Source organism: Kogia breviceps, chromosome 15 (assembly GCF_026419965.1).
Source record: "Kogia breviceps isolate mKogBre1 chromosome 15, mKogBre1 haplotype 1, whole genome shotgun sequence".
Classification (NCBI taxonomy): Eukaryota; Metazoa; Chordata; class Mammalia; order Artiodactyla; family Physeteridae; genus Kogia; species Kogia breviceps.
Genome location: NC_081324.1, coordinates 16,481,665 through 16,509,456, shown reverse-complemented (window position 1 = coordinate 16,509,456; position 27,792 = coordinate 16,481,665). Strand labels below are relative to the sequence as shown.

The 27,792-nt window shown below is 42.0% G+C and overlaps 1 protein-coding gene across 1 annotated transcript in view; it reads right to left on the bottom strand.

Moving 5' to 3' along the window:
- Nucleotides 1–1,541: 1,541 nt before the first annotated feature.
- FECH (ferrochelatase) overlaps nucleotides 1,542–27,792 on the bottom strand; it is a 32,118-nt gene continuing 5,867 nt past the window's right edge. The window contains exons 3-11 of the mRNA XM_059040444.2: nucleotides 23,441–23,560; nucleotides 21,716–21,864; nucleotides 15,792–15,926; nucleotides 13,078–13,184; nucleotides 9,522–9,620; nucleotides 6,214–6,321; nucleotides 5,630–5,794; nucleotides 3,079–3,138; nucleotides 1,542–2,606 (exon numbers count right to left, since the gene is read on the bottom strand). Coding sequence (XP_058896427.1) covers nucleotides 2,472–2,606; nucleotides 3,079–3,138; nucleotides 5,630–5,794; nucleotides 6,214–6,321; nucleotides 9,522–9,620; nucleotides 13,078–13,184; nucleotides 15,792–15,926; nucleotides 21,716–21,864; nucleotides 23,441–23,560 — 1,078 coding nt within the window. The 3' untranslated portion in view covers nucleotides 1,542–2,471. The remainder of the gene's footprint in view (nucleotides 2,607–3,078; nucleotides 3,139–5,629; nucleotides 5,795–6,213; nucleotides 6,322–9,521; nucleotides 9,621–13,077; nucleotides 13,185–15,791; nucleotides 15,927–21,715; nucleotides 21,865–23,440; nucleotides 23,561–27,792) is intronic.

Genomic DNA, 27,792 nt, shown 5'->3' with positions numbered 1-27,792 from the left:
GCATCAGCTCCTTTCTCTTGAGTGCCCACCGGTACCCACCACTCGCCTCGGTGCCTTATAGCTTGGCACACTCTATACTTTCCAAAATAAGTGTACTGTGAAAAGAAGCATGCCTTTTAAGGCAAAGACTAGATAACAGTCGTACCACACAACTGTCCAGCTGGAAGAAATCTAGCAAAAAAAAAAAAAAAGATCAAGTTTTCAGGTGCCACTGTTTGAATTAACCAGTAATGTTAGAAAGCAAGCACACAGAACTTCAATATAATTATGACATGATTAAATATTTCAACTGGCAATGATTTAAGCAGAATTCGGGTTTCTTGAGCCATCCTATATTCAGGTTTAATTCATTTGATGTACATTCCCTGAAACCTTATGATGCTAGCTTCTATAAAAAGAAAGCTGAATGTCACAGAAAGCCACCTGGACTTGGAGAAGTTACTGAAGGGGTTTTTCACAATGGAATCTCAATTATTAGGCAATTAGAACAACACTCCTAGGAATGATATTTATAAATATCATTGTATTTGTAAATACACGTACATTTGTAAATTTGGTTGTACCCAAAAGGGTACAACCTTGATGAAATGTTTTTAATGTTATAATTTTTAGAAATAAGGAAAGAAAAGATTAGCTTTTGTCTTTCTCTGAGGATCCCCATATTAAGACGGAGAAACTGAACGATCTTAATTTAGGACACTAGTTTTGGGGTCAACTCAGAATTTTCTTTTTCGGGCTTCCCTGGTGGCGCAGTGGTTGAGAATCCGCCTGCCGATGCAGGAGACACGGGTTCGTGCCCTGGTCCGGGAAGATCCCACGTGCCGCGGAGCAACTAAGCCCGTGAGCCATGGCCGCTGAGCCTGCGCGTCCGGAGCCTGTGCTCCGCAACGGGAGAGGCCACAACAGTGAGAGGCCCGCATACCGCAAAAAAAAAAAAAAAAAAAAAAGAATTTTCTTTTTCCAGCTTGCAACATCTCAATGAATTTCCCATTTCCACCCAATGCTGGGAAGCATGTTCCTGGGCCATCTTCAGGATCTGACAGAAGGGGTTCTATAGGCTGGGTTGAGAGCTTAGAGATGCAGTACCAAGGGTCTAGTCAAGGGCTCTAGGCTTACACACCAGCACACGCGTACACACGCAGGTGTTAGTTCTTTCTTATGGCCGCCAGCTTTAAACTCTGCCCTCTGGCTAACACACAAGCTGCTCCCTACCCCATCCCGCCAAGGTCACTCAAAGCCTACCTTGAACCTAGTCCCCCCAAAGTGGGTGGAAACAGAAGAGGAAAATTCTAAACAACTGTCTATGCCTTGTACCCTCTTCTGGAATCACAATCTACTAAAAGGAAAGCCAATTTGGAAAAAAAAAAAGTGTAGATGCTACTCAAATTTCAGAGCTGTTATCAGTGTGGGAAAACTATTAACTAACGTGGATGGCATGTTTCTTTTCTTGTACTACAAAGTAAATTCCTCTTATTTCACAATTTTGATTAGTAATGAATTTGGATTACTTTTGGTTTAACAGAGAGAATGAATCAGACTGGTTAAAACCTTAATGATGTCATATTTATTAATACAGTAAATACTGAATATAGAAGATCTATGACTCCACTAATACTTTCACTGGCTTCAAAAAAAAAGAAATGCATTTTAGAAGAACAAAGTTGTAAGGCTTAAAGGAAAGAGAAAGTAATTATTACACATTCACTATGGATCCATCAGAGATTTTTTAAATCCATATAAATCCAGGTAGAGAAGATCTGACTCTGATCCTACATTATTTCTACATTTTAGGTCAACTTTTCACTCACAAATTCAAGGTTATAATGGCACCTAAAATAGCCACAGGAAAAGACTAGCATGAAATACAATAATATGAATAATACTTGTTGCATTAGAGTGGTTATTTTCCTTTTCTCTATTTTTTAAATTTCCAAGAGCACGGTTATATCATTTTTATAATAAAAATTGTAGATTAAGAATTTGAGGTTACCAAACATAGTTGACTTTATAAAATAAATCTCCAGACAAATGTGCGGAAAGGGGACATTCGACCAAGACGAAGAAGATGCTCAATGGAAAGTTCCACGAGGTCCTGAGAGGAGCTCTGGACACGCAGCCCTTCAGTGGCATTTCCAGCCCCCCGTCCTGTGGCACCAACGCGGGGATGACAAATGCAGGAGTGCCACGCGTTTATCAGCCCCGTGTGCCTGGGGCCTCTCAAAGCACTTCTGGAACCTACACTTGATGCAGTTTCACTGAGAGGGGAACTATAAATGCTTACTCTATTGGTCGATAAAAACACCCCTCGGTAAGGATTTCAGAGTCCATTCCTCAAGAAGGTACCCAATTTGTGGCCCAGGGCTACACCCACACCAATGTAACTCCCTCCCTAATGCTAAATACATCCTCTTCCACCTCGGAGGCGTCTGGAGGCTGGGCACCTGCCAAATCCCAGCGGTGCTCTGGCCGGGTCACAGCTGCTGGCTGCTGAAGAAGGACTTGGTCTCCCTGCACACGGGATTCACGCAGAGCGGGCAGCTCAGGGTCAGCTGCGTGGAGCAGCGCTCGTTGGACTGGATGTGTGAATGCACCAAGTCGGCCAGGGCCTGGAGACAGACGACAAGGAGAGGCCCGTCAGAGGCAGAGAGGCTGCTGCTCCCCACTCCGTCCCCTCTCCCATCTCCCCAGAGAAGCTCTGTGGCGTGAGGTTTCTTTTCATTCAAGACCTATGAAACCTTTGAACCCAACTCTATGACGTCTTCCTTTCTTGGGAATTCTCAGCTTAGAGAAAAGTTTAAAATACAGGTTTTAGAAAAGGAAATCCTCTCACCCCACCTGCTGAACCTTGTCTCTGAAAGGCAGATTTTTAATTAGACATAGTGATAGGTGGGTAGAAAAAAGAAAACGGGGGCTCTCTAAAGGAGAAAAGAGTGAGAGCATAAGGAATTCGATTTTATTTTTGTAATGAATTGGAACTCAAAATGTTCTAATATGTGAGAAAACCAATATTCTGTAAGAGTTTCTCAGAGGACTGCTCTCCGACATGTTCTACTAAAATGGTTGTAACACTAGAGATACCTTCGAGAACAGTGGATTTCCATTAAAAGACTCTGCTCTTCTGATGTTTTCAGCCCCACACTGAAATCAAATGAGAAAAGGGAGGAAAAACACACACACGTTTTATTTTCCTTTTTGTTTTGTTTTTTTTTTTTTTAAAGAAACTGCTACAAAAAATAAAATAAATAAATAAACACACATACACAAACACAACTCAAAGTCTTAGTATCAAAGTGTTCCCAGAATACCCAGAAATGAAAAACAGTCCCGGGACCAGACATAGATGCTGATTTTCACCCCTTTATCATAAAATTGCTCTTCAATTTCTATTCCTTCCCTCATCCCATCACCTTCCCATGGGTGCTTTGCTTCCAAACCATTTTCGAGGTTTGTATCTGATAGAATACTCAAGTAATTTAAATCTGCTTACCATTCTTTTTTTAGTCTACCTTGCTAATGCATACTTTTACAGATTCTACCTAAGCAGAATGTTGCTTTAATGACTTAAATTTTTACACATGTTTTGATTCCAAGTGCCAAGAAAGGTAAATTAATTTAATGCATATTGAAACTAAATTAGATCCAATATGCAGCGTTGGGTTTTTAAATATATTCTTCCATAGAAAAATCTAAATTAAAAACTTAAGGATTGGGGGCTTCCCTGGTGGCACAGTGGTTGAGAGTCTACCTGACGATGCAGGGGACACGGGTTCGTGCCCCGGTCCGGGAAGATCCCACGTGCCGCGGAGCGGCTGGGCCGGTGAACCATGGCCGCTGAGCCTGCGCGTCCGGAGCCTGTGCTCCGCAACGGGAGAGGCCACAACAGTGAGAGGCCCGCGTACCGCAAAAAAAAAAAAAAAAAATACCACTTTTATTAAATGTGTAGAAGAATACCCCTTTCATTAAGATTCATGCACATTTAGAAGGAAAGGGGATTTATTTTTAACAAAATATTAACATCTCTCTCAGGGGTAAGAGTCTGAGTGAGTTCTACTCTCTATGTCATACTTCTCTGAAATGAGTTCCTTATTATTTTTATTATCAAAAAGCAATAATTTCTATTTGGGGCAAAAATTTCAAACTACTTTTTAGAGAAAGTTAACAGTTTTAAACGTAGTGTATTCTCCCTTCAAAATAATGAAATTAATTGTAGTAGATGGTTTTCTTTATTCTCTAAATAGGCTAATATATTAGTCAGTAATAATCCATTTGATTACTAAGGAATGGCCTCAGTTTGGTAATATGAATGAATGTGAATTATCATGCAACACAAAGAAAAATTTGTTTTCCAAATACACTGGTATGAACTACCTTTGCACTTCAGTTTTCTAGCAAGGTCACCATTAGCCAAGGTCATTGCTGGGATATAGAAGGCACCATTCTTTTGTTTCGTTTTGGCTGTGCCGCATGGCATGTGGGATCTTAGTTCCCCAACCAGAGATCGCCTGTATCTGTAGTGGAAGTGCAGCGTCTTAACCACTTGACAGCTGGGGAAGTCCCTAGAAGGCATCGTTAAATGAAGTCCATAGACAACACTACAACCTCATTTTAGCCAACTACAACTTTCCCATAAATTCCTCATCAGAACTACTGACAAGTAACTTAGGCACCCTCTACCTTCATCAATGTGTGACTGATGACCAGTACTTACGTACAAAAACCTGTGGGGTCGGGTGCTGCTGAAGCTCTCCCCCAGCCCACTCTCCACCCTTCCTTGCACCTGCCACCTGGTCCTAGAGAGGGTGAAGTACCCTTCGAGGCCAGGGCCCCATCCATCACACGTGAGATGCCCAGGGCCAAGAGGTCTGGTGGGAGATGAGAGGGAAGGGCTCCTTGGGTCCCAAGGGTTCCACAATCCCCATAGAAACAATGCTAAGAAGTGGACTCAGGTTTCAGGCTGGCCCTCAGAAGCCCTGAGATGGGTCAACAATAGTTTTTCTCCACGTGAATGACAATCACATCCATCTTACATTACAAGACAACTCAGAATGGTATTTGTTATTTCAACAATCCGATTGATCACAACACAGTAGCAAAGAGTTAATTAAGTGAGTGCATACAAGAGGTCGAGGAAGCTACACATACTGTGCCAGTGTTCATTCCATGCCCTTCTCTTAAATGGCGATGACTCCTATGTGCCTCGAAACCCAACCAGAAGCAGTGTAACAGCCCAAGTAAAGGGCACTATTAGGTGAAGAAGAGGAATTATAGAACGATAAAATTCTTTTCCTCCAAACTGGTGAGAAGTACAATTTTTTTTTTTTCCTTAAGGAAATGTAGTTTTTATTACCTTCAAGGGGTATAGTAACTCAAACCAAACAAAATGATGTTGGCTGCGGTGATCCCTGGGCTACCTAGTTTTACAAAGGCACAGAAGTGCTCTCCCACTGCAAACATGCAATTAAGTTGATGTGTTCAGATCGGTAGTCAGATGAAATATGGTTCAGAACAATGAGGCCACAGTACATGCAAATGTATATGCTGAACAATATTTTTGAATGATACACTCAGATCACTGCAGAGAGAGTTTCCTTTTGAAACAAATCACAGTGGGATGAATAACCACACTTACCTCACTGGCTAGAACTCGAGAGTACTCGATATCCAGTTCATACAGCGTTTCAATGTGATCGCTGGTAAATGCTATCGGAACCAAAAGGATATTCTTCCTCCCCCGCTCACAAAGCCCTCTAATGGCCTCGTGTGTCAGAGGACCCAGCCAGGGCATCGGGCCAACCTATGAGAAAGGAGGATGAATTCACACGGGGACCCACGTCTCACCACAGCCCACTGCCCCGGACATACACACACCTCCCTGTAAAGAGTGAGAGCCACGTTTTCACACCTTCTCTACTGGGTTCTGGTATTTCTATATTAAGCTTGAATCCTTCTCGAAATTGGCAAAATATAAAAAACAATTTCTATGATTACAATTAAAAATAATCTATTGTTTCAATGGAATCAAGGAATTCCAGTAGTCACTTGATTTTCCCTCCATCTTACTTGCTTGCAGAGTTCTTTCTGCTCACGGGAGCAGTCAGGTTACAGACCATTCTGCCTACGTGAAAGGGCCAAGTCTAATCATTTTAGAAGTAAGTCCTCAAGTACACATCCTCAAGAGAGCTGACTGCCTGCAGATGTGTGGAAGCCACCTACCTTGGACTGCCAAACCAGTCTGTAGGGATTGGAGTAACCCAGCTTATCCATGACTCTCTGGACGGTGGCGCCCACCTCCTGAGGATAGGGGTCCCCTCTGTTGACCACCTGCAACAGAGACGCGGGTGCTCAGTCACCAACACCGTGAAGGGTTCCGAGAGCCTTGGACTGTGCGGTGAGGTGGCGTGAGCCCTGGACCTGAGGCCGCCCCTTGTCTTCTGAGCTCACGACCATGCCATCTGAGCTCAAAGCCCAACTTCTCTGGATCGACTTCATCAGCCAAAGGAGAACACTGTACTGAATCATCTCTGAGGTGCCTAGGAACATGTCAAATTCTATATCCGTGTTATTCATGGGAGATTGACAACGTATGACGATGGAGGATGGGTTTCTTCAATCCCCCATCTGAAACAGGGAAAATGAGACAGACAAGCTGGGAAAGAAGAGGCAACAAGGGATGGGCCTTCACTCGTGGTAGTCACCTGGGGGGCTGATTTTATTTCATTTTTATTTTTGGCTGCGCTGCACAGCTTGTGGGATCTCAGTTCCCCAACCAGGGACTGAACCCGGGCCACGACAGTGAAAGCCTGGAATCCTAACCACTAGGCCACCAGGGAGCTCCCTGATTTTAGAAAAGAGTGCTGTACGGGCAGCGTACAGAACTACTGAGTCTTTGGGGACCAGGTGCACAAAGAGGTAAACACTAGTGGAATAAGAGAAAGAAGCAGCACGTGGGTTCAGACTCCAGGCTCCTCAAGAACATGGCCTGTGCCTTCTAATTCCTTTGCCCCACCCTCCCCACAACAGCGGACCGTGGCAATGCTTTGTGCACAATGTCTGTAAATGTTACGGTCAGAACAGCTTGCTAGTACCTCTGAAAGTGTTCAGTAGAAATTTTACTTTTACTTCTTTAATATTTAGTTGTGTACTAACTCCCTAACCCCCTTATCCTGCTGTATTTCTTCCCCTAGCACTTATTACCTCCTAAAATTCCAGATTATTTTCTTATGTATTATGTTTATTAACTGTCCCCCTTCCCCCATTCTCTGGAGGCAAAGATTTTTGTCTATTTTGTTCACTCCCATATCTTATGAGAGAGGATAGAAGACTGCCTGGAATATAGCAGGTGTTCAACAAACATTGTCGAAATAAAATGATGAACCTTTTCATGATATTACTAAAAGTTAGTTTGCCATTAGAAACATAAATGTAGAAGGAATGAGGGAAATATAAAGTCACCATTAGAACAGCACAGAAATATCCACTGATGGAGGCTAAAATTAGTGGGCAAAAGTCTGAGGAACAACAAGATATTTGCACCGTCTCAAAGTAGCTTGCCTAAGATACTTGTAATTACAGAGAGAAAAATAGTGACTTTACAATGGACAAATCCAGAAGACACCACCTTAGACAAATGACCAGGGATCACGTCACGAGTAGTAAGACATATTGCCAGCATGTTTCCCCGATATGCTACACTGAGGACAGACCACCCCAGGGTTTCTTTTCCTGATAATACACGACCGACCTCAGTCTAATCATGAGAAAATACCAGACAAATCCAAACGGAGGAGCATGCTACAAAATAACTAACCTTCTACCAAAGTCACTCTTCAAAAATATCAAGGTCATGAAAGACAAGGAAAGTATGAGGAACTGTCACAGACCGGAGGATCCTGAGGACACGTGACAGACAAGTAAATGCCATGTAAGATCCTGGATTGGATCCTGGAACAGAAAAGAGACAACTGAGGAAGAAGTGGTGAAATCTGAGTAAGGCCTCCAGGTAACAGCACTGTACCACCGTTCGTTCGGTCCTTAGTTTTGAGCACTGGCCTCTGGTTATGTGAGCTGTCAACATTAGGAGAAGCGAAGGGAACACTGCACTATTTTTGCAACTTTTCTGTAAGTCTAAAATGACTTCAACATAATACGTTTTTAAAAAGTCATTACGGGGAAAACGTCATTCGAAGCAAATACAGGGGGAAAAGAAGAGCTTGTGAGAACAGTTTTCTTGCTCCACAACCCCTCTACCTTCCCTACCCCATCCTTATCCTCCTGACTTCACGGTATTTCTCAGTCCCACCACCCAAGACCCTGGGCAGCAAAAAAAAAAAAAAAAAAAAAACAAAAAACAAAAAAACAAATCAACAAACCTGGAAGCAGCATGTTCAGTCCCTGAGGGGAAGAACGGGAAGTGAGGTGAGAGACGAGAGGAGAGAAGGCAGCACCTGAAATCGTTCGCGTATAAAAATGTGCTTCCTCCTTTCCTGGCTAGAGAGCTTCCCTTCTGGCACTTCAGACACGGCCTCATCACACACAGGACGGTTATAAAAAGGAGAAGGACGGAGCAAGAGGATGCACATGTGAAGAGAATTTGCATGGTACCAGAAAAGAGAATAGGCAGGCTTCCAGAAGAGAGAAATTTCTCTCCAGAGCTACCTACTGCTGAACCTGGCACCGCTTAGGTGACAGGCAGGAGAGAGAAGCTGCAAAGGGCTTGCCCCTGGTGACCACCAGGTGGCAGCACAGACCAATTAGAAGAGTGGCCCCAGACACGACACTTGCATTAACTCCATTATCCCTGGAGTTAAAACCTTCGTAACACCGAAGAAAATGTAATTCTCTACCTCTCCAGCTTCGAAAGCAGTGTTTTTAGGGTGCAGCGCTGGTTCTAAGCTGATGAAACTGGCTGCATATCCCAAGCACTTCTGTACGTCATACATACACCAGCTCCATCATTCTTGTCTCCACAAATGCAACAGTGATGGCACACATGCGGTATCTTAATGAACACCCAGCGTAATATGAGAAACTCAGGAGCAACCAGATCATAATTTGATACACTCTATATTCACTGGCCAAAACTTGCTCCCTAGGCTTTGGCAAATTAAAAACTAATCACTTCCCGGAATTCAAACAGCCCAAGTCTTGAGGACAAAAGAATGAGGTTGACAGTGTTCAGCTATACAATCCAACACCCTGAAACATCAGGCTGAGTCCCTTCAACAGGGCAGGCAGAAGCCGTCTTCTTTTAACTGTCCCACTTATTAAAAATTCTTATGTAGGAATATATCTTCAAGTTACCATTTTGAAGGGACTTATTAAGACAATGTCCATTCACAAGAGTACAGTCTGAATGAATTGTTATTAGGCTTCAAGAAATGAGTCTAAAACTAGCACCAAGTTCAGTCTGGGATTTTAGAGTTCCTCCCTGCACTGGGCTTAGGCCGAATGGAAGCTGAGTCCATGTCACACACTTCGAAATCCTCTACCACTGGGTCAACCAACAGAATGTTCTTACTTACAGACATTGGCAGTGAGTGTGCAGAAAAAAGAATAACCACCTCGCGTCTCTTCTCAAGTGGAAAATGGTCCAATTCTTTCAGAATGTGGTCGGCAAAGCACTGTGGGAACACCAAGAAAGGGGGATAAGGAGGGAGTGGGAAGAAAGACATGGAAGGAGAAGAAAATATTTTTTTAAATGAGAGCGACACCAAAAATCTCAGAGAAGCCCTCAAACATCAGAACTGTCTTTGTAAAAAAAAAAAAAACTGCAAGCTGTACAGTCTCTCTTGCTTCGGTTCATTGTCAACATGGCTCATAACGGTTTCAGGGGCCTGGGGAATTTGATGGGAAACTTCTAAAGCTCGCTAATGGCTCACTGAAAACGAACGCCCTGGATGCTTCCCCTTGGGAGGCACAGGGCACACTTCCAGATGGAAAGGAAACACAGATGGGAAGGAGAAGTTGTTTTAAGACCTCTCATTTGCTCGGCTAGCAGGAAAACAGCTTACAGGGTCTTATTAAATCTCCCTTAGCTTGGCTTTCAGGCATATCACATTAAAATACATTAGACAGAAATAACAGAATAATAAGAAAATACGACTCTATTTTTACGACCTTTTCCTCACTGAGTCAAATCTTCATGACAACCTTCGTAACAACAGATGAGAGGTTGTACAACTCTCGTTAAATCCACAGAGGGGGGAGCTGAGGCTGACTGGGGGGCCCGTTCGGCCCGCTCGGCCGCATGGCATCTGGGGAACCCGGGCAAGAATGCAGCCCGCCCCCCCTCACATCTCTCTCCACCAGACCAGTTAATTCCCTTCCTTAGTTGGCACGTCCCCCAGTCACAACAATAGGTGCTGAAATACCAGATCTGAAGAGGCTTTCTTTTATCTCACTCTTTAATCACTCTGTCATTTAACTTATAAAGCAAATGCTACAAAGGACGTTAATGGGTCAATTGACAAAATTAGAATATGAATGTAGATTAGATAGATTTAAGTATCAACGTTAAATTTGCTGAAGTTGAATATTGTATCATTGTTATGGAAAAGGATATCCCTGCTGTTTAGGTGTAAAGGGTGGTTTTATAAGTCTGTATGTATGTGTGTGTGTTTATGTATGTGTATATATATATATATATATATATGTATATGTATATATATATATAACTTATTCTCAAAAGGTTCAGGAAAAAAAATATGTATACATAGACACACATACATATGCATACACACAGAGCATGCAAATGATAAAGCAAGTGGGATAAATGTTATTAATATGTGAATCTAAACAAAGAGATGAGAGTTCCTTATATTCTATTCTTAGTCTTGTAACTTTTCCAATGCTTGAAATTATTTCCAAATAAAAAGGTTTTTAAAACATTATTTTAAAAAATTAGAAAGGACAATTTACCAGAACCATGTAAATTTGTACTTGTTGGCATTTTGATATATCAGTGGTTAATACTATAGGATGAGCAAATTATTCCCTAATTAATATTGGGATATTATTAATCTTTCCAGAACCCACAAAATTTGACAAATTAATGCTCTAAGGCACAAAACAGTGCCTAGAGAGTTAGCTCCCTTTTCAAAATTTATAATGTACCTATAGAGTCAATGTGATAGGATTAGATACAGACAAAAGCAATATTTTCTGGTGGTCTCTGCAGTGTTTGGAGAGTAAGGATGCTCAGAAAAGACTGTACAAAAGCCTAGATAAGGAGGCCCAATGCAAAGTTTAAGTAGGAGCCTGGAACATACATTTATACCAAATATTCCAACAGCTAGATACAGTAGTAAAATGACTATTTTGAGTAATTACTACCTATAATACGTATTGATAGAAATGTAGACTAAACACAAAATGCTTAGTTTGAGTTTTTCCTTTTAGTTTTTGTTTAGTTGGGGTTTTTTCTATTTCCACTAGATATCAAATCTCCTCATGTAATCACCATAATACTAATAAAATCTAACCATAAATTTTTGTTTCCTCAAAATTTTAGTAGTATTTTTTCCTTTTATCATCTTGCATAACTGCAGGTAGAAACACAATTTGTTACAGCTTACAACAGACTCAGCCCTCATCAAAATTGAGGAGCCGTGGGCGAGCAGAAGTGTTCCTGAAATCATCTAAAATCCATCTGCGGTATTTTCTATGCACAATCCTTCTGCAGAATGAAAGAAGCAGGCGGCTCTCGGAGCCTTCAATCACACCATATAGGAGGGCAGATAAAAGCCTCTAAAATTCCCTTTCATTTTATGAAGGGAGACTTCCTCAGTGAAGAGACCTTTCCATCTTTCTGCTTCCCCCCTTTTCAAAGGACTGAATTTTAATGCAAATCTAATTACTCCCTCAATTAGGGCAGGCAGATGCTGTGCAGATCCCTCGTTCTCTGCGGCCACATGTCAGTGCTAACCTGAACCCCACCCCCCCACCCCTCGTTTCCAATCACAGGCCTCCAAGAGCAGAACGGGCAGGCCAGGCTGGGGCTCAGGCCGTCTGGACTGGAACCAGCAAAGAGCAAACTGGGAGGGAGGTGAGGGGGAGGACACCACACTGAGACCAAAACAACAACCATCCCTGAGGGAAGGTGCCTCCTTTTCACTTCGCACTTTTTACTCACAACTGGATTTCAACCTAAGCGTTAACCCTTGACGGCACCTACAGGCCTAAGGAAAACTGTCTGCTCAGGGGTGAGCCGGCCTGCTTTCAACGATGTCTACCACCATCTAGTGGCTATCGATTTTAGGTTACTCCAGGCTTCAAAAAAGTGTTACGCTGGTATTTTGCCAGAGACGGTCTGAGGAATGAAAAATAAATGGATGAAATCCACATCACTTAGTATTTCTTCTACCTAAACTAACTCGAAGGTAGAAGCTTCCACCAACAGAACGAAATAATATTTGTTTGATCAAGGACAATAACCAGTCGTACTCCCATATTCAAAGGGCGAAAAAGTACATAATAACACCAATTCAAAGCTTTAGAATTGTAGCTTTAACTGATTCTCCTAAAATCAAACATCTATTACTATAAATATTATAAATATAAACTATATAGGAGAAATTTGAAATTTCTTTTAATATATGAAACTTTCTCAATTTAAATGTTAAATTTATTCTGTCTCAGAACAGGTAGCTATATTACCTTTAAAACTTTTAAATCTTTTGATATGTTAAAGGATTTAGAAAATAGAGGATCTATTTGTCAGCTGTTCAATCTATGAATGGAGATTAAATGAAACAACTTGCATAATCTTTTTTTTTTTCCTCCCATAATCTTTAACGTTCTTCTGGTCACTGTGAAACACAAAACTCAAAACATAATTCTGCTACGGTCTGTAACTAATACTATTAATCTGAAGAAAGAAAAAGAGTTTACCCTTTAATCTTTAAATTTATTTCCTCCTGTCATAATAAATCAAGGCTCTAGTACCTTTTTTTAATCCCCAGCACACAATTTAAGCAAGAGAACAGTAAGACCCGGGACACCCACAGACCAGGCAGGGGCAAGAACCTGACTCACACCAGAAGCTGGGGTGACAGACGCAGCTGGCGGTGGCTGGCTTACCTGAATGAGGAGGGGGTGGGTGGGCCACCTGTCAATCGTGCTCCACTTCATCGTGGGCTTCTTGCCCACTTCATTATAGTATCTGTAAATGGCATTTAAGCTGCTGCCTGAAATATACAGGGGCCACTTAGTACACGCATGTGGATTATGGTGAAAATAAAAAACAGACTAGTGAAGGCAGTAATTATAAGTTCAAGGTAGGTAAGTCTTCTGCTCTGCACCAGTCTAATTACAATCACTTCAATACTCCAAAATGCATATAGATTTAACTACCCTGCAAATGAAGATCACTAAAAAGCAATCAATTTCAATGGCCTTTCAAAGAGTATTGAGGCCACTTCTCTAGAGAAGCACAATGGCGGGGGATTTATGAAATACAAGCAGTCATTATTCGCAAGGACCGAGTCTTACAATTGAAAGCATGTTAAATTTTTTTCCCATTATGAAGGTAATCAACTCCATTCACAGAAAATGTAGGGGGTGGGAAAGAAAGCAAAAAAGAAACTGGCCATGACGCCAGCATGCTAATACATTCATTGTTTTATTCTAAGGTAGTTCTTTCCAATTATTCTTCTTTACAGCTGTTTTGTTTTACAAAGTTATACTTTTAGGACATGGTTAGTGTTGTATCCTGAGTATTTAGGGCGTTTTTACTTAGTATTATGAGATGAATATTTTCCACATTACTATAAAAGCTTTATAACCATCCTTTTTAATGGCTTGTTTGATAAGAGCAGCTTATGAAGGTTTCTAAGCGCATTCTCTGTTTCTACCTGCTTTATAAAATTATGATCATTCCCTAGAATAAGTTAAATGAACACCAAATCCTTACAGGTAATCTAACAAAACTTGTATTTCTAAGCAAGAGATGGGTATCATGAAAATTCAAAGACCAAGGGAAAGCAGATGGTGCCAACCCACTGCAATTGTTTTCCTGGCCTAGAGGAGCTGGCACTGGAGCCGAGCCTTAATCCCAGGAAACCAACTCTAACATGGGGCCTCCTCCTCAACCTTCACATGGGGCAAATGCTCCAAAACAGTGCCACGCTTCCCAGCACCACTGGTTTCTTCACGAGAACTATTAATCAGTTAGGTCTCCAAATTAAAATGCTAGCCAGGACAAAGCCATATTTAAATCACATGTACTCTCAGGCTAAGACTCAATTTTCAAAAAAATAAGTGGAGTTCCACTTTTCTGAGCAGAATACAATGAGTCCGATAAATCCAAATTGAGTCCATTCCAGGTTCAAATACCATCTCTCCAGAAATCACAAAGCAGTCACCACCATCTTCACACTGCAAACCACATTTCACAGGTGAATAGCATTTTCAGATGTACAGAAGGACTTCGGGAAGCCACAGCAGGTCTTCTGAATCACTCAGAAACAGTCAATGAACTATCAAAAGTAGTAATTAAGGGAAAAGCATAACTAAAAAAAATTGCATGATTTAAAAAAGTGATTGATACATAGAATATACTGGTGCTGCCACAATATGTGTCTAAATAAAACAACAGATAAATGACACTCTAGTGGCCTCAAAGAATGAACATGCTTCCCAAAGGCTTTCACATCTCTGAAGTAGGGATGTACCAGCCCTTACACCAGAGGTACTAGGGAAAAGCTGCAGACACTACTGTTTTAAACACACTGCTAGAGCCAGCTGTGAAATGAAACCCTAGTCAATCCTTTGACATATAAATAGCCATCTTCGTAACATGTTTAATTTTGAGAGTGGACATTTACATGTTGAGTTATATTTTTGAAAGCCCGGCCAAAGTATAGTTCAGAAATTTATAAAATCTGATTTATTCTCCAATAACGTTACCAGACATTTTAAAGTTACTGAGATACATGTCCAAAAGAAATCACATTTCAAACTCTTGAGGGTGTCTGAGAACTCAGACATTTTCACAGGTGCTCTGAATAAATATTTAAGGCACGCACCAGGCTTCCAAGATTTCTTCCAGTAGCCTTTTGTTTTCTCCTTATAGTTATAGAAATGATATGCACTAATGTCCAAAAAGCAATTTGGGAGTAAAAATGTGCTGACCGCAAGCCTTGAGAAAGGATGTAAACAAATGTATTTGTGGGTGGCAGTGGAAGATTTACCTATACCTCATGATACAGAGATTGTCGAAACAGATTATTCTCCAGCTCCAATTAAATATATAGGAAACAACACCTAGTAATATTTCCCAAAATCTGGAACACTGAGAGAAGTTTGCAAAGGAAACTCTAAACTGGGTTTTGGTTTAACCAGGAACCAACCCATAACCAAAGCATAACCAAAACACACACCAATATTTCCAATGTTATATGGACATCTCTGCTGGCAAAATGGAAACAGCTATCAACTTTGCTACATTACTAAGAATATTAGGGGAGCCATAAAAATAAGGGTTATTACGCAAACATAGAAAGTGGCTTAAGGTTCATTACTGATCCATTATACAGCTGCATTAAAGCACTGAACACTGGAAGCCACCGCCTTTCACCCACCATTTGTAATTCTCAGTCAACTGGCTAATAACTCAAGGGACAGACGAACCATGAGATTTCAAACGGACGGACCTGAACTCTCATGTTCAAAGCAGACAGACTGGATTTGCCATTCAAATCGAAAATGATTTATCGTTTCCTGCCACGCTCAGGTTCCCTGGTTATTTTTGCCAGCGCTAGATCTACCCTCCCACTGTCAGAGAGAAGCCTTACCTGTGGTAGAGCAGCTGTACTGTGGATACTGTGTGAAAGCAATCGCCCTTTCCAGCCCATCTCTCTCCATCTCTTCAACTGCTTCTTCTGTTAACGGGTGGACATACCGGAATCCAATATAGTATTTGTGAGGGGCTATTAGGAAGCATGTGTGGAAAGGAGAAAGTATTCATCTTGATATAGATTCCAAACAGAATGCAGTGTCCAGAACAAAGACAGTTAACCTAATTTCCTATGATGCTGATAATGTGAGCCAAGTTTAGAATAGTCCTTGGATCTTAGCCAGTCTTCTGCTAGTATATGGATTTTTAATCACTGTTTTCTGTGGTCAACCTCCCCCCTCACACACACACACCTTTATTTAGCGTATGGTTTTTAAAACTCAAGCTTCTGGGCCTTATTCTCTGCTCTTGGCTGAGATAAGAGAGACTCAAGAGCAGAGAGCATTTATCCTTAAAGTATAACCTCCTCTTATGTACCAAATACCATAGGAGACATTGTGCTTTTTTTTTCTCATCTAAACCCCATTTTTCAGATAAGGAAACAGACTCTCAAAGGTTAATGAACCTGCCCAAAGTCACAACTAGCAGATGGTCGAGATGAGATTGTAACGTGGGTCTCGCCACCCCAAAGCCTGTGCTCCTTCCATGCCTCACCCCCAGCCTCTTCCAACACCCGAGTCCCCTCCTCCTGTCCCCTCAGACCCCAGGCCACCTAGTTTATATAAAAGCTCTGGGATACTCGATAAAAGTGCACTAACAACAAATGATTGAAATGATTCTCCTCACTTACATGAAAAACAAATCAACGAACAAACGAACAACAATGCCTAAGTTGAAGGCGCTAAGTGGGATTTAAAAATCATTATTCTGGCACCTAAACGGCCCAAGTCAGGGCACATCTTTGCGTTCCTTCTCCCATCACTTTACCAATTCCCTCTCCTATCTCCTCCTGTACTTTAAAGGCATCCTCAACCAATCTCTTAGGCATTTATAAAATCATAAAACTGAAAGCTTCCTAAGGTTACCCAGTTTTATTTCCTTGTCTTTTCATAGGATTACACTCAACTTATACTCAGGGATGAAGTTGAAAATACACTACATAAACATTAAGTAATAGTAAACCCGAGATGATGCTGCTGTCCAGGCAGAAGCCAGGGCTGCAACTAAGAACATGACACTAAATTGCCACAAGAAACATTTAGGGTGAAGTGAAGAAAAAGATAATACATTTATTGCGTGTGTGTCTCTCTCTCTGTATCAGTGTGTATATACATATGCGTGTATATTTTATAGATATGTATATATGTGTGTGCTAGATGTAGATATAGATATAGAAAACATTCCTCAGAAACTTGACCCAGGGGACTGAATCAATGGAGCATGTTGCCAAGAACAGAAGCAGAATATCGATAGGGGAAGAGAAGCATGTCTGTGCAGGGGGAGGACAGGCTGATTCAATATTCTCCGGTTGGAAACTACAAAAAGAAGAAGGAAGGGATACAAATGAAATCATTCTCAGCTGCCTGAGAATGTCAGGCAGAATCCTTCTAGCCTAGAATCCTTCTAGGCTACCAATTTTTTGGTCTCTTGCATAAAATATGGTGATCTGCAGTTAAAACACCCCAGAGGGCATGGCCCTGTAAGCAAACTCCGAACGACCAATTGTTCAAAGATTACGCGGTTCGTGCTAAAACTGCCAACTATCACAATATCATCAAGTCCATTTTTCAGGAGCTCTCGGTGCTCTGAGCTGAGGCTGAAGCGGAATTGGCTCTCTAATCTATCCTGAGACAATCCAATGATCAGATTGGCACAGTAAGATCCCCTGAATGCTGTGGGTCAACCAGCTTCTCCTGTTTTCTTTTCAGCTGCCCCGTAGTTGAAAGTTGTAGCCTAAATGCCTGGGGTCTGGGAGTTCCTCAAATGTTACAGACTAAGAGAGGCAGAGAGGCCTCCCTCACAGATAAAGGCAGGGCGGTGACCATATCTGGAAGTGAGACAGAGTAAAATACTCTGGAAAGAACAGATAATGCTTTCTCAACGGTCCAATTCAAGACGGCCCGCAAAAACGTATTTTAGAAAAAGTGACAACGCACTGTCTCTGACCGGGCCTATCCTGAGGAGCTAACAAGCGTTCACGAAGGCTCCTGGCTACCCCCGAAGGAGCGCAGGGAGAGGAAGGCGTCTCCTGGATGTCAGCTAGCACCGCATCTGGTGGGCACCACATCTGGCCAGAGTGAGCCCCAAACACAGGACTCACTGGCCCGGCCTCGCCCACCCTCAGAGCAGCTGCTCAGTGAACACTCTTGGGTGAGAACTACAAAGAGGTTAAAAAAAAAAAAGGAACAAACAGAAAAGCCATTTTTTAAACAGTAAAACCTCATTAATCTCCAGTCCATTCATTTAGCACGCGCAATAGTTCAAATGTCTGATTCGTACGTGATCCTTTGAGAGAATGGTGTGAAGTTATTATCATGCTTTGTAATTTGTATCAGATCGTGAACCCTACGCCAATGGTGAATAATAAAAGCTCACATTTCCTGAATTTTTATCATGTACGCTGCACCGTGCTAATGCCTTTCAGGGTTATCTTATTTCATTTTCCCAGTGATCCTACGAGTTGGGTTCTGTTATCATCCCCATTTTCAAGATGAGGTTTAGTCGGGTAAGTTATTTGCCTGACGTCATACAACCAGGGATGGGGAAGCCAGCTCCATCTGAGATGAACCCATTTTGCATCCAGTAAAGAACGAAATTATTTTACTGAGTAGCACTTTCTTAGAGCTTCATTAAAAGCAGCCATATATAACTAAACTATAATTTTTAAAATGTATTTTAGATTTAGAACTTTTCATGAAGTGAAACGATTGCACTTCTCATCTATTTCCTTCTGTGTCCACTAAATGACTGCAATGCAGTATTACTACATGAAACCAATTCCAAGTCACATTCCCTCCTGTAACACACTGTAATCAGTCAATAGTCGATTCTATGCAGAGCCTGTGCAAGTCTCAAAATATCTATACCGGCCACCAAGCAACAACTACTTGCCCCCAAAATGAGAGTCTGAAACACTTTTATCTGGTTGTAATCATCACTCTTTTTTTTTTTTTGACTAAAGAGGACTTTTCCAAATACATGTAAACAAATAGACACAGTTCAAAAGTAAACTTTATAATTTTGTAGGAAAAAAAGTATAAGAAGGGAGGAGGAATGAGAAAGAGATGAATAGAAAGGAAACCCGATGACGGCCATTCTGACCTGTGTGAGGTGATACCTCATTGTAGTTTTGATTTGCATTTCTCTAATGATTAGTGATGTTGAGCATTCTTTCATGTGTTTGTTGGCAATCTGTATATCTTCTTTGGAGAAATATCTATTTAGGTCTTCTGTCCATTTTTGGATTGGGTTGTTTGCTTTTTCATATTGAGCTGCTTGTAAATTTTGGAGATTAATCCTTCGTCAGTTGCTTCATTTGCAAATATTTGCTCCCATTCTGAGGGTTGTCTTTTCCTCTTGTTTATGGTTTCCTTTGCTGTGCAAAAGCTTTTAAGTTTCATTAGGTCCCATTTGTGTATTTTTGTTTTTATTTCCGTTTCTCTAGGCGGTGGGTCAAAAAGGATATTGCTGTGATTTATGTCTTAAGAGTGTTCTGTATAGCTGATTCACTTTGTTATAAAGCAGAAACTAACACACCATTGTAAAGCAATTATACTCCAATAAAGATGTTAAAAAAACAAAGAAAGAAAGAAAGGAAACCTGAAAGCAGGAAGGAGAAGTCGCAGGAAGGGGTGAGGGAGGGAGGGAACCCAGCACTAGCCCCACCCAGTGGCAGCTGGGGCTTCACTGCGGAGCATCAGGTCCACTCAGCAAAGCATCAACAGCAGGACGAGAAACTTCTTTCTGGGTAACCTGGGCGAGCCCCGAGGGGGCCACAGAGTCACATCTGGTAATCTTCTTGCTCTTCAATGCAAAGTTCCCCCAAAGAACCTGCTAAACTTTGAGACCGTTTCCTGTTTCCTATATCCACACTCTGTGTGATCATCAGCTGCTATACTCGTTTTGTAGGCTATCCCTCCAATAACTCTTCAAAGGATTTTTCTCTCTGCCCGTGGAGCAGACTGGCCTGCAGCAGCAAGGCCCCACTAGACTAGAAGCTTCTTGTAAGTAGAAACCATGTTTTTCAACTTTGAGTAGCAGCACTGACCAGCGCAGGGCACTCGATAGGCCGCTGAAGAATGAATGCGTGGGTGGTCTTGGGCCACATTAAACACCCCCAAAGCAGGCTTGCTTAAATGATGAGGTGGTCATCTACCACGCAGGAGAAAGGCAGAATTGAACTTGCCTGCCTCAGAGGGTCCCAGCGTGGGCCACAGAGGCTGGTGATGTGCCCTAAGGTCATCAACGTCAGGTATGTGAGGCCGAGTGGGACACTGCTGTACACCCAGGTCATTCCATGGGACTCTTTCCAGACCAACCAGGGAGGCAGAGGCCACTGCTGGCCTGTCTGGTCTGGACAAGCCAGCAGTCTCACCACAGAGAAAGAAGGAAGTGGGAAGGATGCATCTGCACTCCTTTTTCAAGGCTGGCAGCTCTACTAGGGCTTTTATGGTGATGGGTGCTAGACTAAGACGTCAACGGGAAAAATGGCATCTTTCCGCTGTCTTCGTCCACCGAAGACAGCATTAGCAATTGCAGATCTGGTTCACGCTACACATTTTATCGTGATAAGCGGTTCATGACTAGAGAGTTTGTTCTCCATCAGGTAGGTGTGAGGTGAGGTCAGCCAAGTTTCCCTCACCCGACATTTTAAAAGATACACTGTGTCCCATGTGGCTGAGCTGTATAAGAAATGCCCTGAAGCCACAAGTGAAGGCAGGGAGCAAACGTAATATTCAAAAGCACAACTGAACAATTTTCCAAGTGAGATGCTCTGCCAAGGGCTGGAGCCCTTTGTCCCGTGTGTGACACAAACAGTGGATTCTGAGAGCAACTCGAGCTGATGCTCAATGAAACGCTTTTGGTGCTGCCTAGCGGGGCTGCTTCTCCTTGAGGGTCCCCACTGTGTCACACTGTCTTGATCCCGAACCCTAGACTGTCTGCAATGAACACAATTCATGTGTCCTAAGATGCACAGTATTTGTTTTAACACCTTATATTGGTCTACAACAGACACCGTCTTAAAATTAACTGACAGAGGTCTTGGGTCTTCGTATTATATAAAAACAATGGTGCGTCCTGCAATCAACGGTGTCTTGAATGCAATTAAATACGGCACTTAGAGCTCCTTCGTGTAGTTAATGTTTCATTCTGCACATTATAATTTGCGTTAGAGGTTCTCAGAGAACAGTCACCAGATGTATGCAATCCTCTTTTCGGTGCCGTGCCCAGCGAGGCCCTTAAATGACTCACGATCATGGTATGGCCAAGAGCTGAAAGCGGTTGCTGAAAGTTGCTTAGAGCCTCGTGGCTGCAGTAGCAGCTAGCTAATTCAGCTCTAAATGCTGATCTAATTAGTCAGCCACACAGAAAGAAACAACCATAGCAGCAGCCTCAACCGATTTTCCAAAGATTTCTTTCCAGGATGATGATATATGCATCTTTTTTTTTCATGGTAGGTGGCCTCTTCCTTCTAATCCAGCTCAACTCAACACACACCTCCAACTTCCTTTTGAGACTAATGTTCCAAAACTTTAGCTTTTTTATTTGTAACATAAGGAGGTAATAGAAAAGGCATACATCTGGGGACAAAGGAAAATGCCGCAAGAACTGAGTTCAGTGGCCCGGCATCATGTCGGAACCCCTGCAAATCGAGAGCTGCTGGTACCCAGGACTGCATTTGGCTTCCAACAGCGTTGTGAATTTCATAACTATACTCTGAAAGAACAAACCTAGTGAGATGTGAGTTGAGAGACACCATACCTGTGTGCGGGGACAACTCATCCAGCAGCTTCACCATGCCTTCCCCTTGCTTAGAAGTCCACATCTTGATGGGGGATCCGCCTCCAATCCTGCGGTACTGCTCCTGAATTTTGGGGGTTCGGCGTTTGGCAATGAATGGTCCCAGCTTACTAAATCATTGAACATTGAAATCATTTTATTCCAGCTAAGCAACCTCAGAAACATTTTCTACTCAATTAAAAAAAAAAAAAGATATGCAAAATTTTAAGAAGAGCCTATTAAGATCAAGCCTTTAAAAACAGAAGCTCGAGGTCACTGACACCAGCCAGCTCTTTCGGCCCAGATTAGAGAGAGAGAACAAGACAGCCTCTGAGGAGTATCCACCCTGCCCTACAAGCTGTCCTAGCAGCAGGCCCTGAAGATTCAGGAGCCCAGACGCCTGTGCAGAGCACCTGGCTGTGTGCTAGCTACCAACCTAACACCTCTTAATCCTGCACCTAATAGGAACTAGGACGTACAAGACATTAGGCAGTGTAGAGCCCTCTTATTTAAGAAAATGCATGTTAATCCTATGATACACTTGCCCGCGTGAGCAAAGATGTATGCACAAGAATGTTCATTGTAACACTGAAAACGATCTAAATGTCCGTCAGTGAGGCACTGGTTAAATAAATTAAGGTATGACCATACAATGCAATTGCATACAGTCATGAAAACAGAATGAGCCAGATCTATATAATCTGTTATGGAATAATCTCCAAGGTAAATTAAGTTTCAAAAGAAAAAAACAGCAAAGTGCCAAATGATGTACATAAGTACATTCACGTTTGTGTAAAAAAGGGGGGGGATGTGTGTGTGTGTGTGTGTGTGTGTGTGTGTGTGTGTGTGTGTGTGCATGTATATATACACCTGGATGTGCCTGGACTATTTCTGGACCTAACAGGACTTACCTCCGGGGTGGGTAAGTGGGAGGCTGGAGTCCAAGGGGAAAGAAACACCTGCTTTTTACTATAAACACTTATTAACTATTTACATTTTTTAATCATATGCATATATAAATTTTTTTATTAAAAACCCCTATGCCGGGTGCTCTGGGGTGACCTAGAAGGGTGGGACGGGGGAGGCGGGGGAGGGAGATGCAAGAGGGAGGAGATATGGGGATGTATGTATACATATAGCTGATTCACTTTGTTATAAAGCAGAAACTAACACAGCATTGTGAAGCAATTATACTCCAATTTTTTAAAAAAGATATTGTGAAACTCAGTCATATACATCAAAACAGACAACAAATATCAATCATACCCCCAAAAAAAGAAAGAAAGAAAGAAGAGAAAGAAGGAGGGAGGAAAGAATGAAAGGAAGGGAAGGACAGCAAGAACTCAACTTCACAGCACAAATGAATAATACTCATTGCTTCCCTGAGTGCTAGACAGTTAAGTACAAAGTACAAATACATCTTTAAAGCTCCTTCAGCTGAGGCCAGACGGCTGCAATCTCCAGAGCTCTGGGGAGGAAACGGCCCAAGGCGAATCCTCGCTAACTTGCTTTCTCTCTCCCCTACGATTCTTCTTACAGCGTAGCCTTCTCGTAACTAATAGAAAATAATAATGCTGCTCTAGCACTACCAGATGTGCACTAAAACCGTTTATTTATTTATTTTTAAACTACAGAACTGAGATACATGGCAGGCAAAATGCACTGCACAGGTTATGGATAAGTATCGGCCATTTGCATGTATCTTACTTTTGAACAGGAAGTGTCATGAGGTCTCGATCCAAGAAGAGCCTCAGAAGGAAGTCGTGAACTTCTCCGACGGTTTCAGGGCCTCCCATGTTCAGCATTAAGATTCCAGTTTTCGGCTGCCTACATAAATCAAAAGGCAACCGTTGACGCGTAACACTTCTAGGGTAGAATTTTGTTTCTGCTAGCAAACGCTCATCTAATCTGTTCAATGCAAAGATGAAAAGCTACAGATCTCTTCACTGCCATCACAGTAAACACATGAGGCCTCCAGCTCTGCACAGTCCAAGGTCCCAGCTCGGACTCTGACCTTCACCTCCTAGCTCCATCCCTGTCCCTAGACTTTCCCTGGGCTCCAAATATTCCTCCATTAAACTGTCAGCCCTGAACAAAGATCCCATTCCTTGGGGACTGAGGGTCAAGGTGTAAACCTAACATTGTCCTGAGGCTGAAACACTTGTTCACATGACTGACTGCCTCATGCCTGCACAGGTTACCTGATCTCTCCAAGCTTAAGTTTCCTCATCTGTAAAATAGAGAGCCCACCAATCACCTCCAAAAGTTATTTTGAGAATTAAGTGCATAATGTATTTATTCAGCATAAGTTGGCACAAACAGTAGGTTCTGTTCTACACAGAGGAGCCGTGGGTTTCCCTATAATTTTAAACCTCCCCAGTAAACTACCAGCCCATCTCTCACGCCCTTATTTACTCCCTTCTCTTTAGTTAATTATTAGATTATTAATGGCTTAAATTATTTCTTGCTACTCGGCTTACTTCTCCAGAGCCTGCCTTTACTCCTGTTCCGTGTCCCCTGCTGTGATGAACTACATTTCTCACTTTACACTCACCTCACCATCCTTCATCTAAAACCCACTACTTGGGTAATTCCTGTAAAACACTGTTCTGAATTATTCAAATGAGTCCCAGGCTAAAGAATCAACCGCTGGATGAGCAAAAGGAAACAAAAAGAAAGTCAAGCAGCTTCTGGGAAATTTTTTTTTTTAAAAGGACTATGCAAAAATGTAAACCTATACAATCCAGAGCAGCTCTGAGGCCTGCACCGCCGACGTGAGCCGGGCCAGGAGGAGTTCTCTACTCCTAAACCAGCCAGGAGGCCAGATGGAGCCAGAGCAGGACCAAGGGTCTCCCCTGAGCTTCGAGGAGCCACCAGAAGACCATGACTCTGGTCGGAACCACAAGGTCAAAGCCTGAGATGGGACCGTGGAGAACTGCGGGCCTGTCCTTCCCCATGTGACAGGAGTGCGAGAGGCTGCCAGCGGGGAAAAGAAAAGACAAGGAGTGTTCCTTCCACTTATCCTTTTTTTTCTTTTTGTGCACTGTAAACATTTAGATATAACTCACATACCATAACACCTGCCATTTTAAACTGTACAATTTGGTGGGTTTTAATATATGCACAAGTTTAGGCAACCATTACAGCTATCTAATTCCTAAACATTTTCCTCAGCCCCCAAAACCCCACTTATCCGTTACAGCCATTTGCCCTTCTCCCTCTCCCTCACCCCTGGCAACCACTAATCTACTTTCTGGGCCTATGGATTTACCTATTCACAGAAATAGAATCATAATATGTGGCCTTCTGTGTCTGGTTTCTTTCACTTAGCATAAAATTTGCAAGGTGCATCCAATATTGTAGCATGAATCAGTACTTCCTTCCCTTTCATGGCTGAATAATATTCCATCGTATGGGTATCCTCTCCATTCACTCTTGATAAAGCAGCCGAGGAATAAGCAGCCTGATGTTGATTTAAAACACCATTATTACAAATGCCGAGGGGTCTATTTTCTAAATCTCCTACGTCAAGACCACCTCTAGCTAATGCAGTGACTACAGCCATTCTGCTGAGACGGGTCTCGTTTTGGAAGATTGCTCTTAAAGTGTTCTAAAGCTAATGATATCATGATGACATTTTAATTGTAATTTTTTAAAAAAATGTTAATAATGTTTGCCAATAATTTTAGGCAACAGAGTGTGTCAAATGTATGCAAGTAGAAACCATTTTCTTGATCAAACATAGTATAGGTGGATGAAGTAGAAATCTGAATTCTCAGCCTAAGTTTTCAAAATAAGAACCAATTCCTGGGGAAAGGGAAGTGCTGCATGACAATGAACTCGGGGATTTTCTAATTTAGACCCCATTATATAGATTAACCAAGTTCGCTTTTCACATCATTGTCTTAGGCCAGAGTTTCTTGACCTCAGCACTGCTGACATTGGAGGCTGGATAATCCTTTGTCGTGGGACTGTCTTGTGCTTTGTAGGGGGTTTGGCGGCAACCTTGGCCTCTACTTACTAGATGGCAATAGCACACACCCTACCCCAGCTGTGAGAACAAAAAATGTCTCCAGACATTGCCAAATATGTCCCCCATCCCACCCTCTGTTCAGAACCACTGTGTTAGAGGAAAGGGGTTTAATCTCTTTACTAAACAAAGCAACCACCTTGAAGTTGTGGTTCCATAACTTTTCTACCCCCTCGGGCCAGAAGTCCAATCAATGAATTAACAAACTGGTGTTTTGTTTTCTTGATACCTGAAAATTCCAGATTCATTATATTGTGAAATTGTAATAGTCCCTTAATCTTTCTACTTAGGCCGCTGGTGTTCTGGGATTCTGTCTCTCACCCTCAAAAGCTGTGACTCACAATAAATTAAGTGCATTTTTCCAGGGATTGCTGCCACCTAACAGATGATTGGTTAAGAAACCCCACGCTAAGAGACTTACCTAAGCCACAGAGGGCATCAATGTGCAAACGGGATTTAGAACTGATTTTCATCGATAACACCTGAGCTCAGAACAAGAGTGGCTTTAAATGGGATGTTACTCTGCCCTGCAAACCCATGTTTTGCAAACCATGTTGATGTTATCCATGAAAGAAACACACGATTTGAAAATACCTAAATACGCTTGCACTTAATTCAAAACTGTGTTGTGCGTGACAAATGACGCATTAGGGAGCCCTAGTCCAACACCCCTCTATCCCCGAATGTGAACTGCAAAGCTTCAGTCAAAGGGCGCTGTCTCTTCTCCCCTCCAGACACAGAAAATCTGACACCAAAGTCTGAATGGTCAAGTTCCCCTTGTTTGAATGTAAAAGCGTATATGGCAAACATATTGAAAGCTTCTCATTTGCAAAGGTGGCCACATTTTGCCATTTATATTCTTTTTTTTTTTTTTTTTTGCGGTATGCGGGCCTCTCACTGTTGTGGCCTCTCCCGTTGCGGAGCACAGGCTCCAGACGCGCAGGCTCAGCGGCCACGGCTCACGTCCCGGACCGGGGCACGAACCCGCGTCCCCTGCATCGGCAGGCGGACTCTCAACCACTGCGCCCCCAGGGAAGCCCCGGTATAAGTTACTCTTGAAAGAATGTCTTTTACATACATCTCAGCCTACATTTCTGATCACTTTTTAGGATATTATTATTATACCATTCAGCCATTTGCAGACAAATTTGTAGTGTAGTATTGTCTAGAGTAGTCTGAGCACTAAGGAGCACAAAGCCTTCATCATATCTGGCATCAGAATGACTCACAAAGACACTCACCACTTCATCATCTCTAATCTTGAAAACCCAGAAATAACCTATGTGCCCCATAACATGAGATTGGATAAATAAATTAAGATTTAATAAAATACTCTTAGGCTATTAAAATTATGTAGACTTTTTATAGTTATGTGGTAGACATTAAATAAAAAGAGGAAGTTATAAAAATAATATATGTAGTATTATCACATTTTGATACATATATACTGAGTAAATATTAATAGATACAGGTATAGAGACAAAATACTGGGTGGTGAGATTATCAGTGATTTTTTTTTTTCCTGTCTTTATTTTCTAAAATGATCCGATTTCTTTTGTATAAATATGATATAAAGTTACTAGAATTTGGGAGTCTTTTTAGATTTTTATTCAATTTTAATAATTTAATCTTAAGGAGATTTATGTTGTTGACTTTTGCCACTAGGATAGCATAGTAATGAAATAATTTTTCTCCCAGGGTTCCACATCCAATCAGTTCTTCAGTTTACACCAAGTACTTACCCCAAACCCTAAATACTAAAAGCACTTTGTACTATGGCTGAGGTGAGAAAAGAGGGGCTGCGGGGGCAATGAGGAGTGGTGTCCTGCTGGGCATGCCCCCAGGATGGAGACAGTGTCTGTGCTTCCTGTCTCCCTTCCCACGTGTAGTTTTTCAGGAGGCCCGAGAGTCAAAAGGAGATGATTTGGGACCCCACCCTACTGCCCTATCCCCAGCAAACCTCAGTTCACTAAGTGCTCCATCATCATACCCAGGATCACACAATGAAAAGTAACAAACACAAAATATG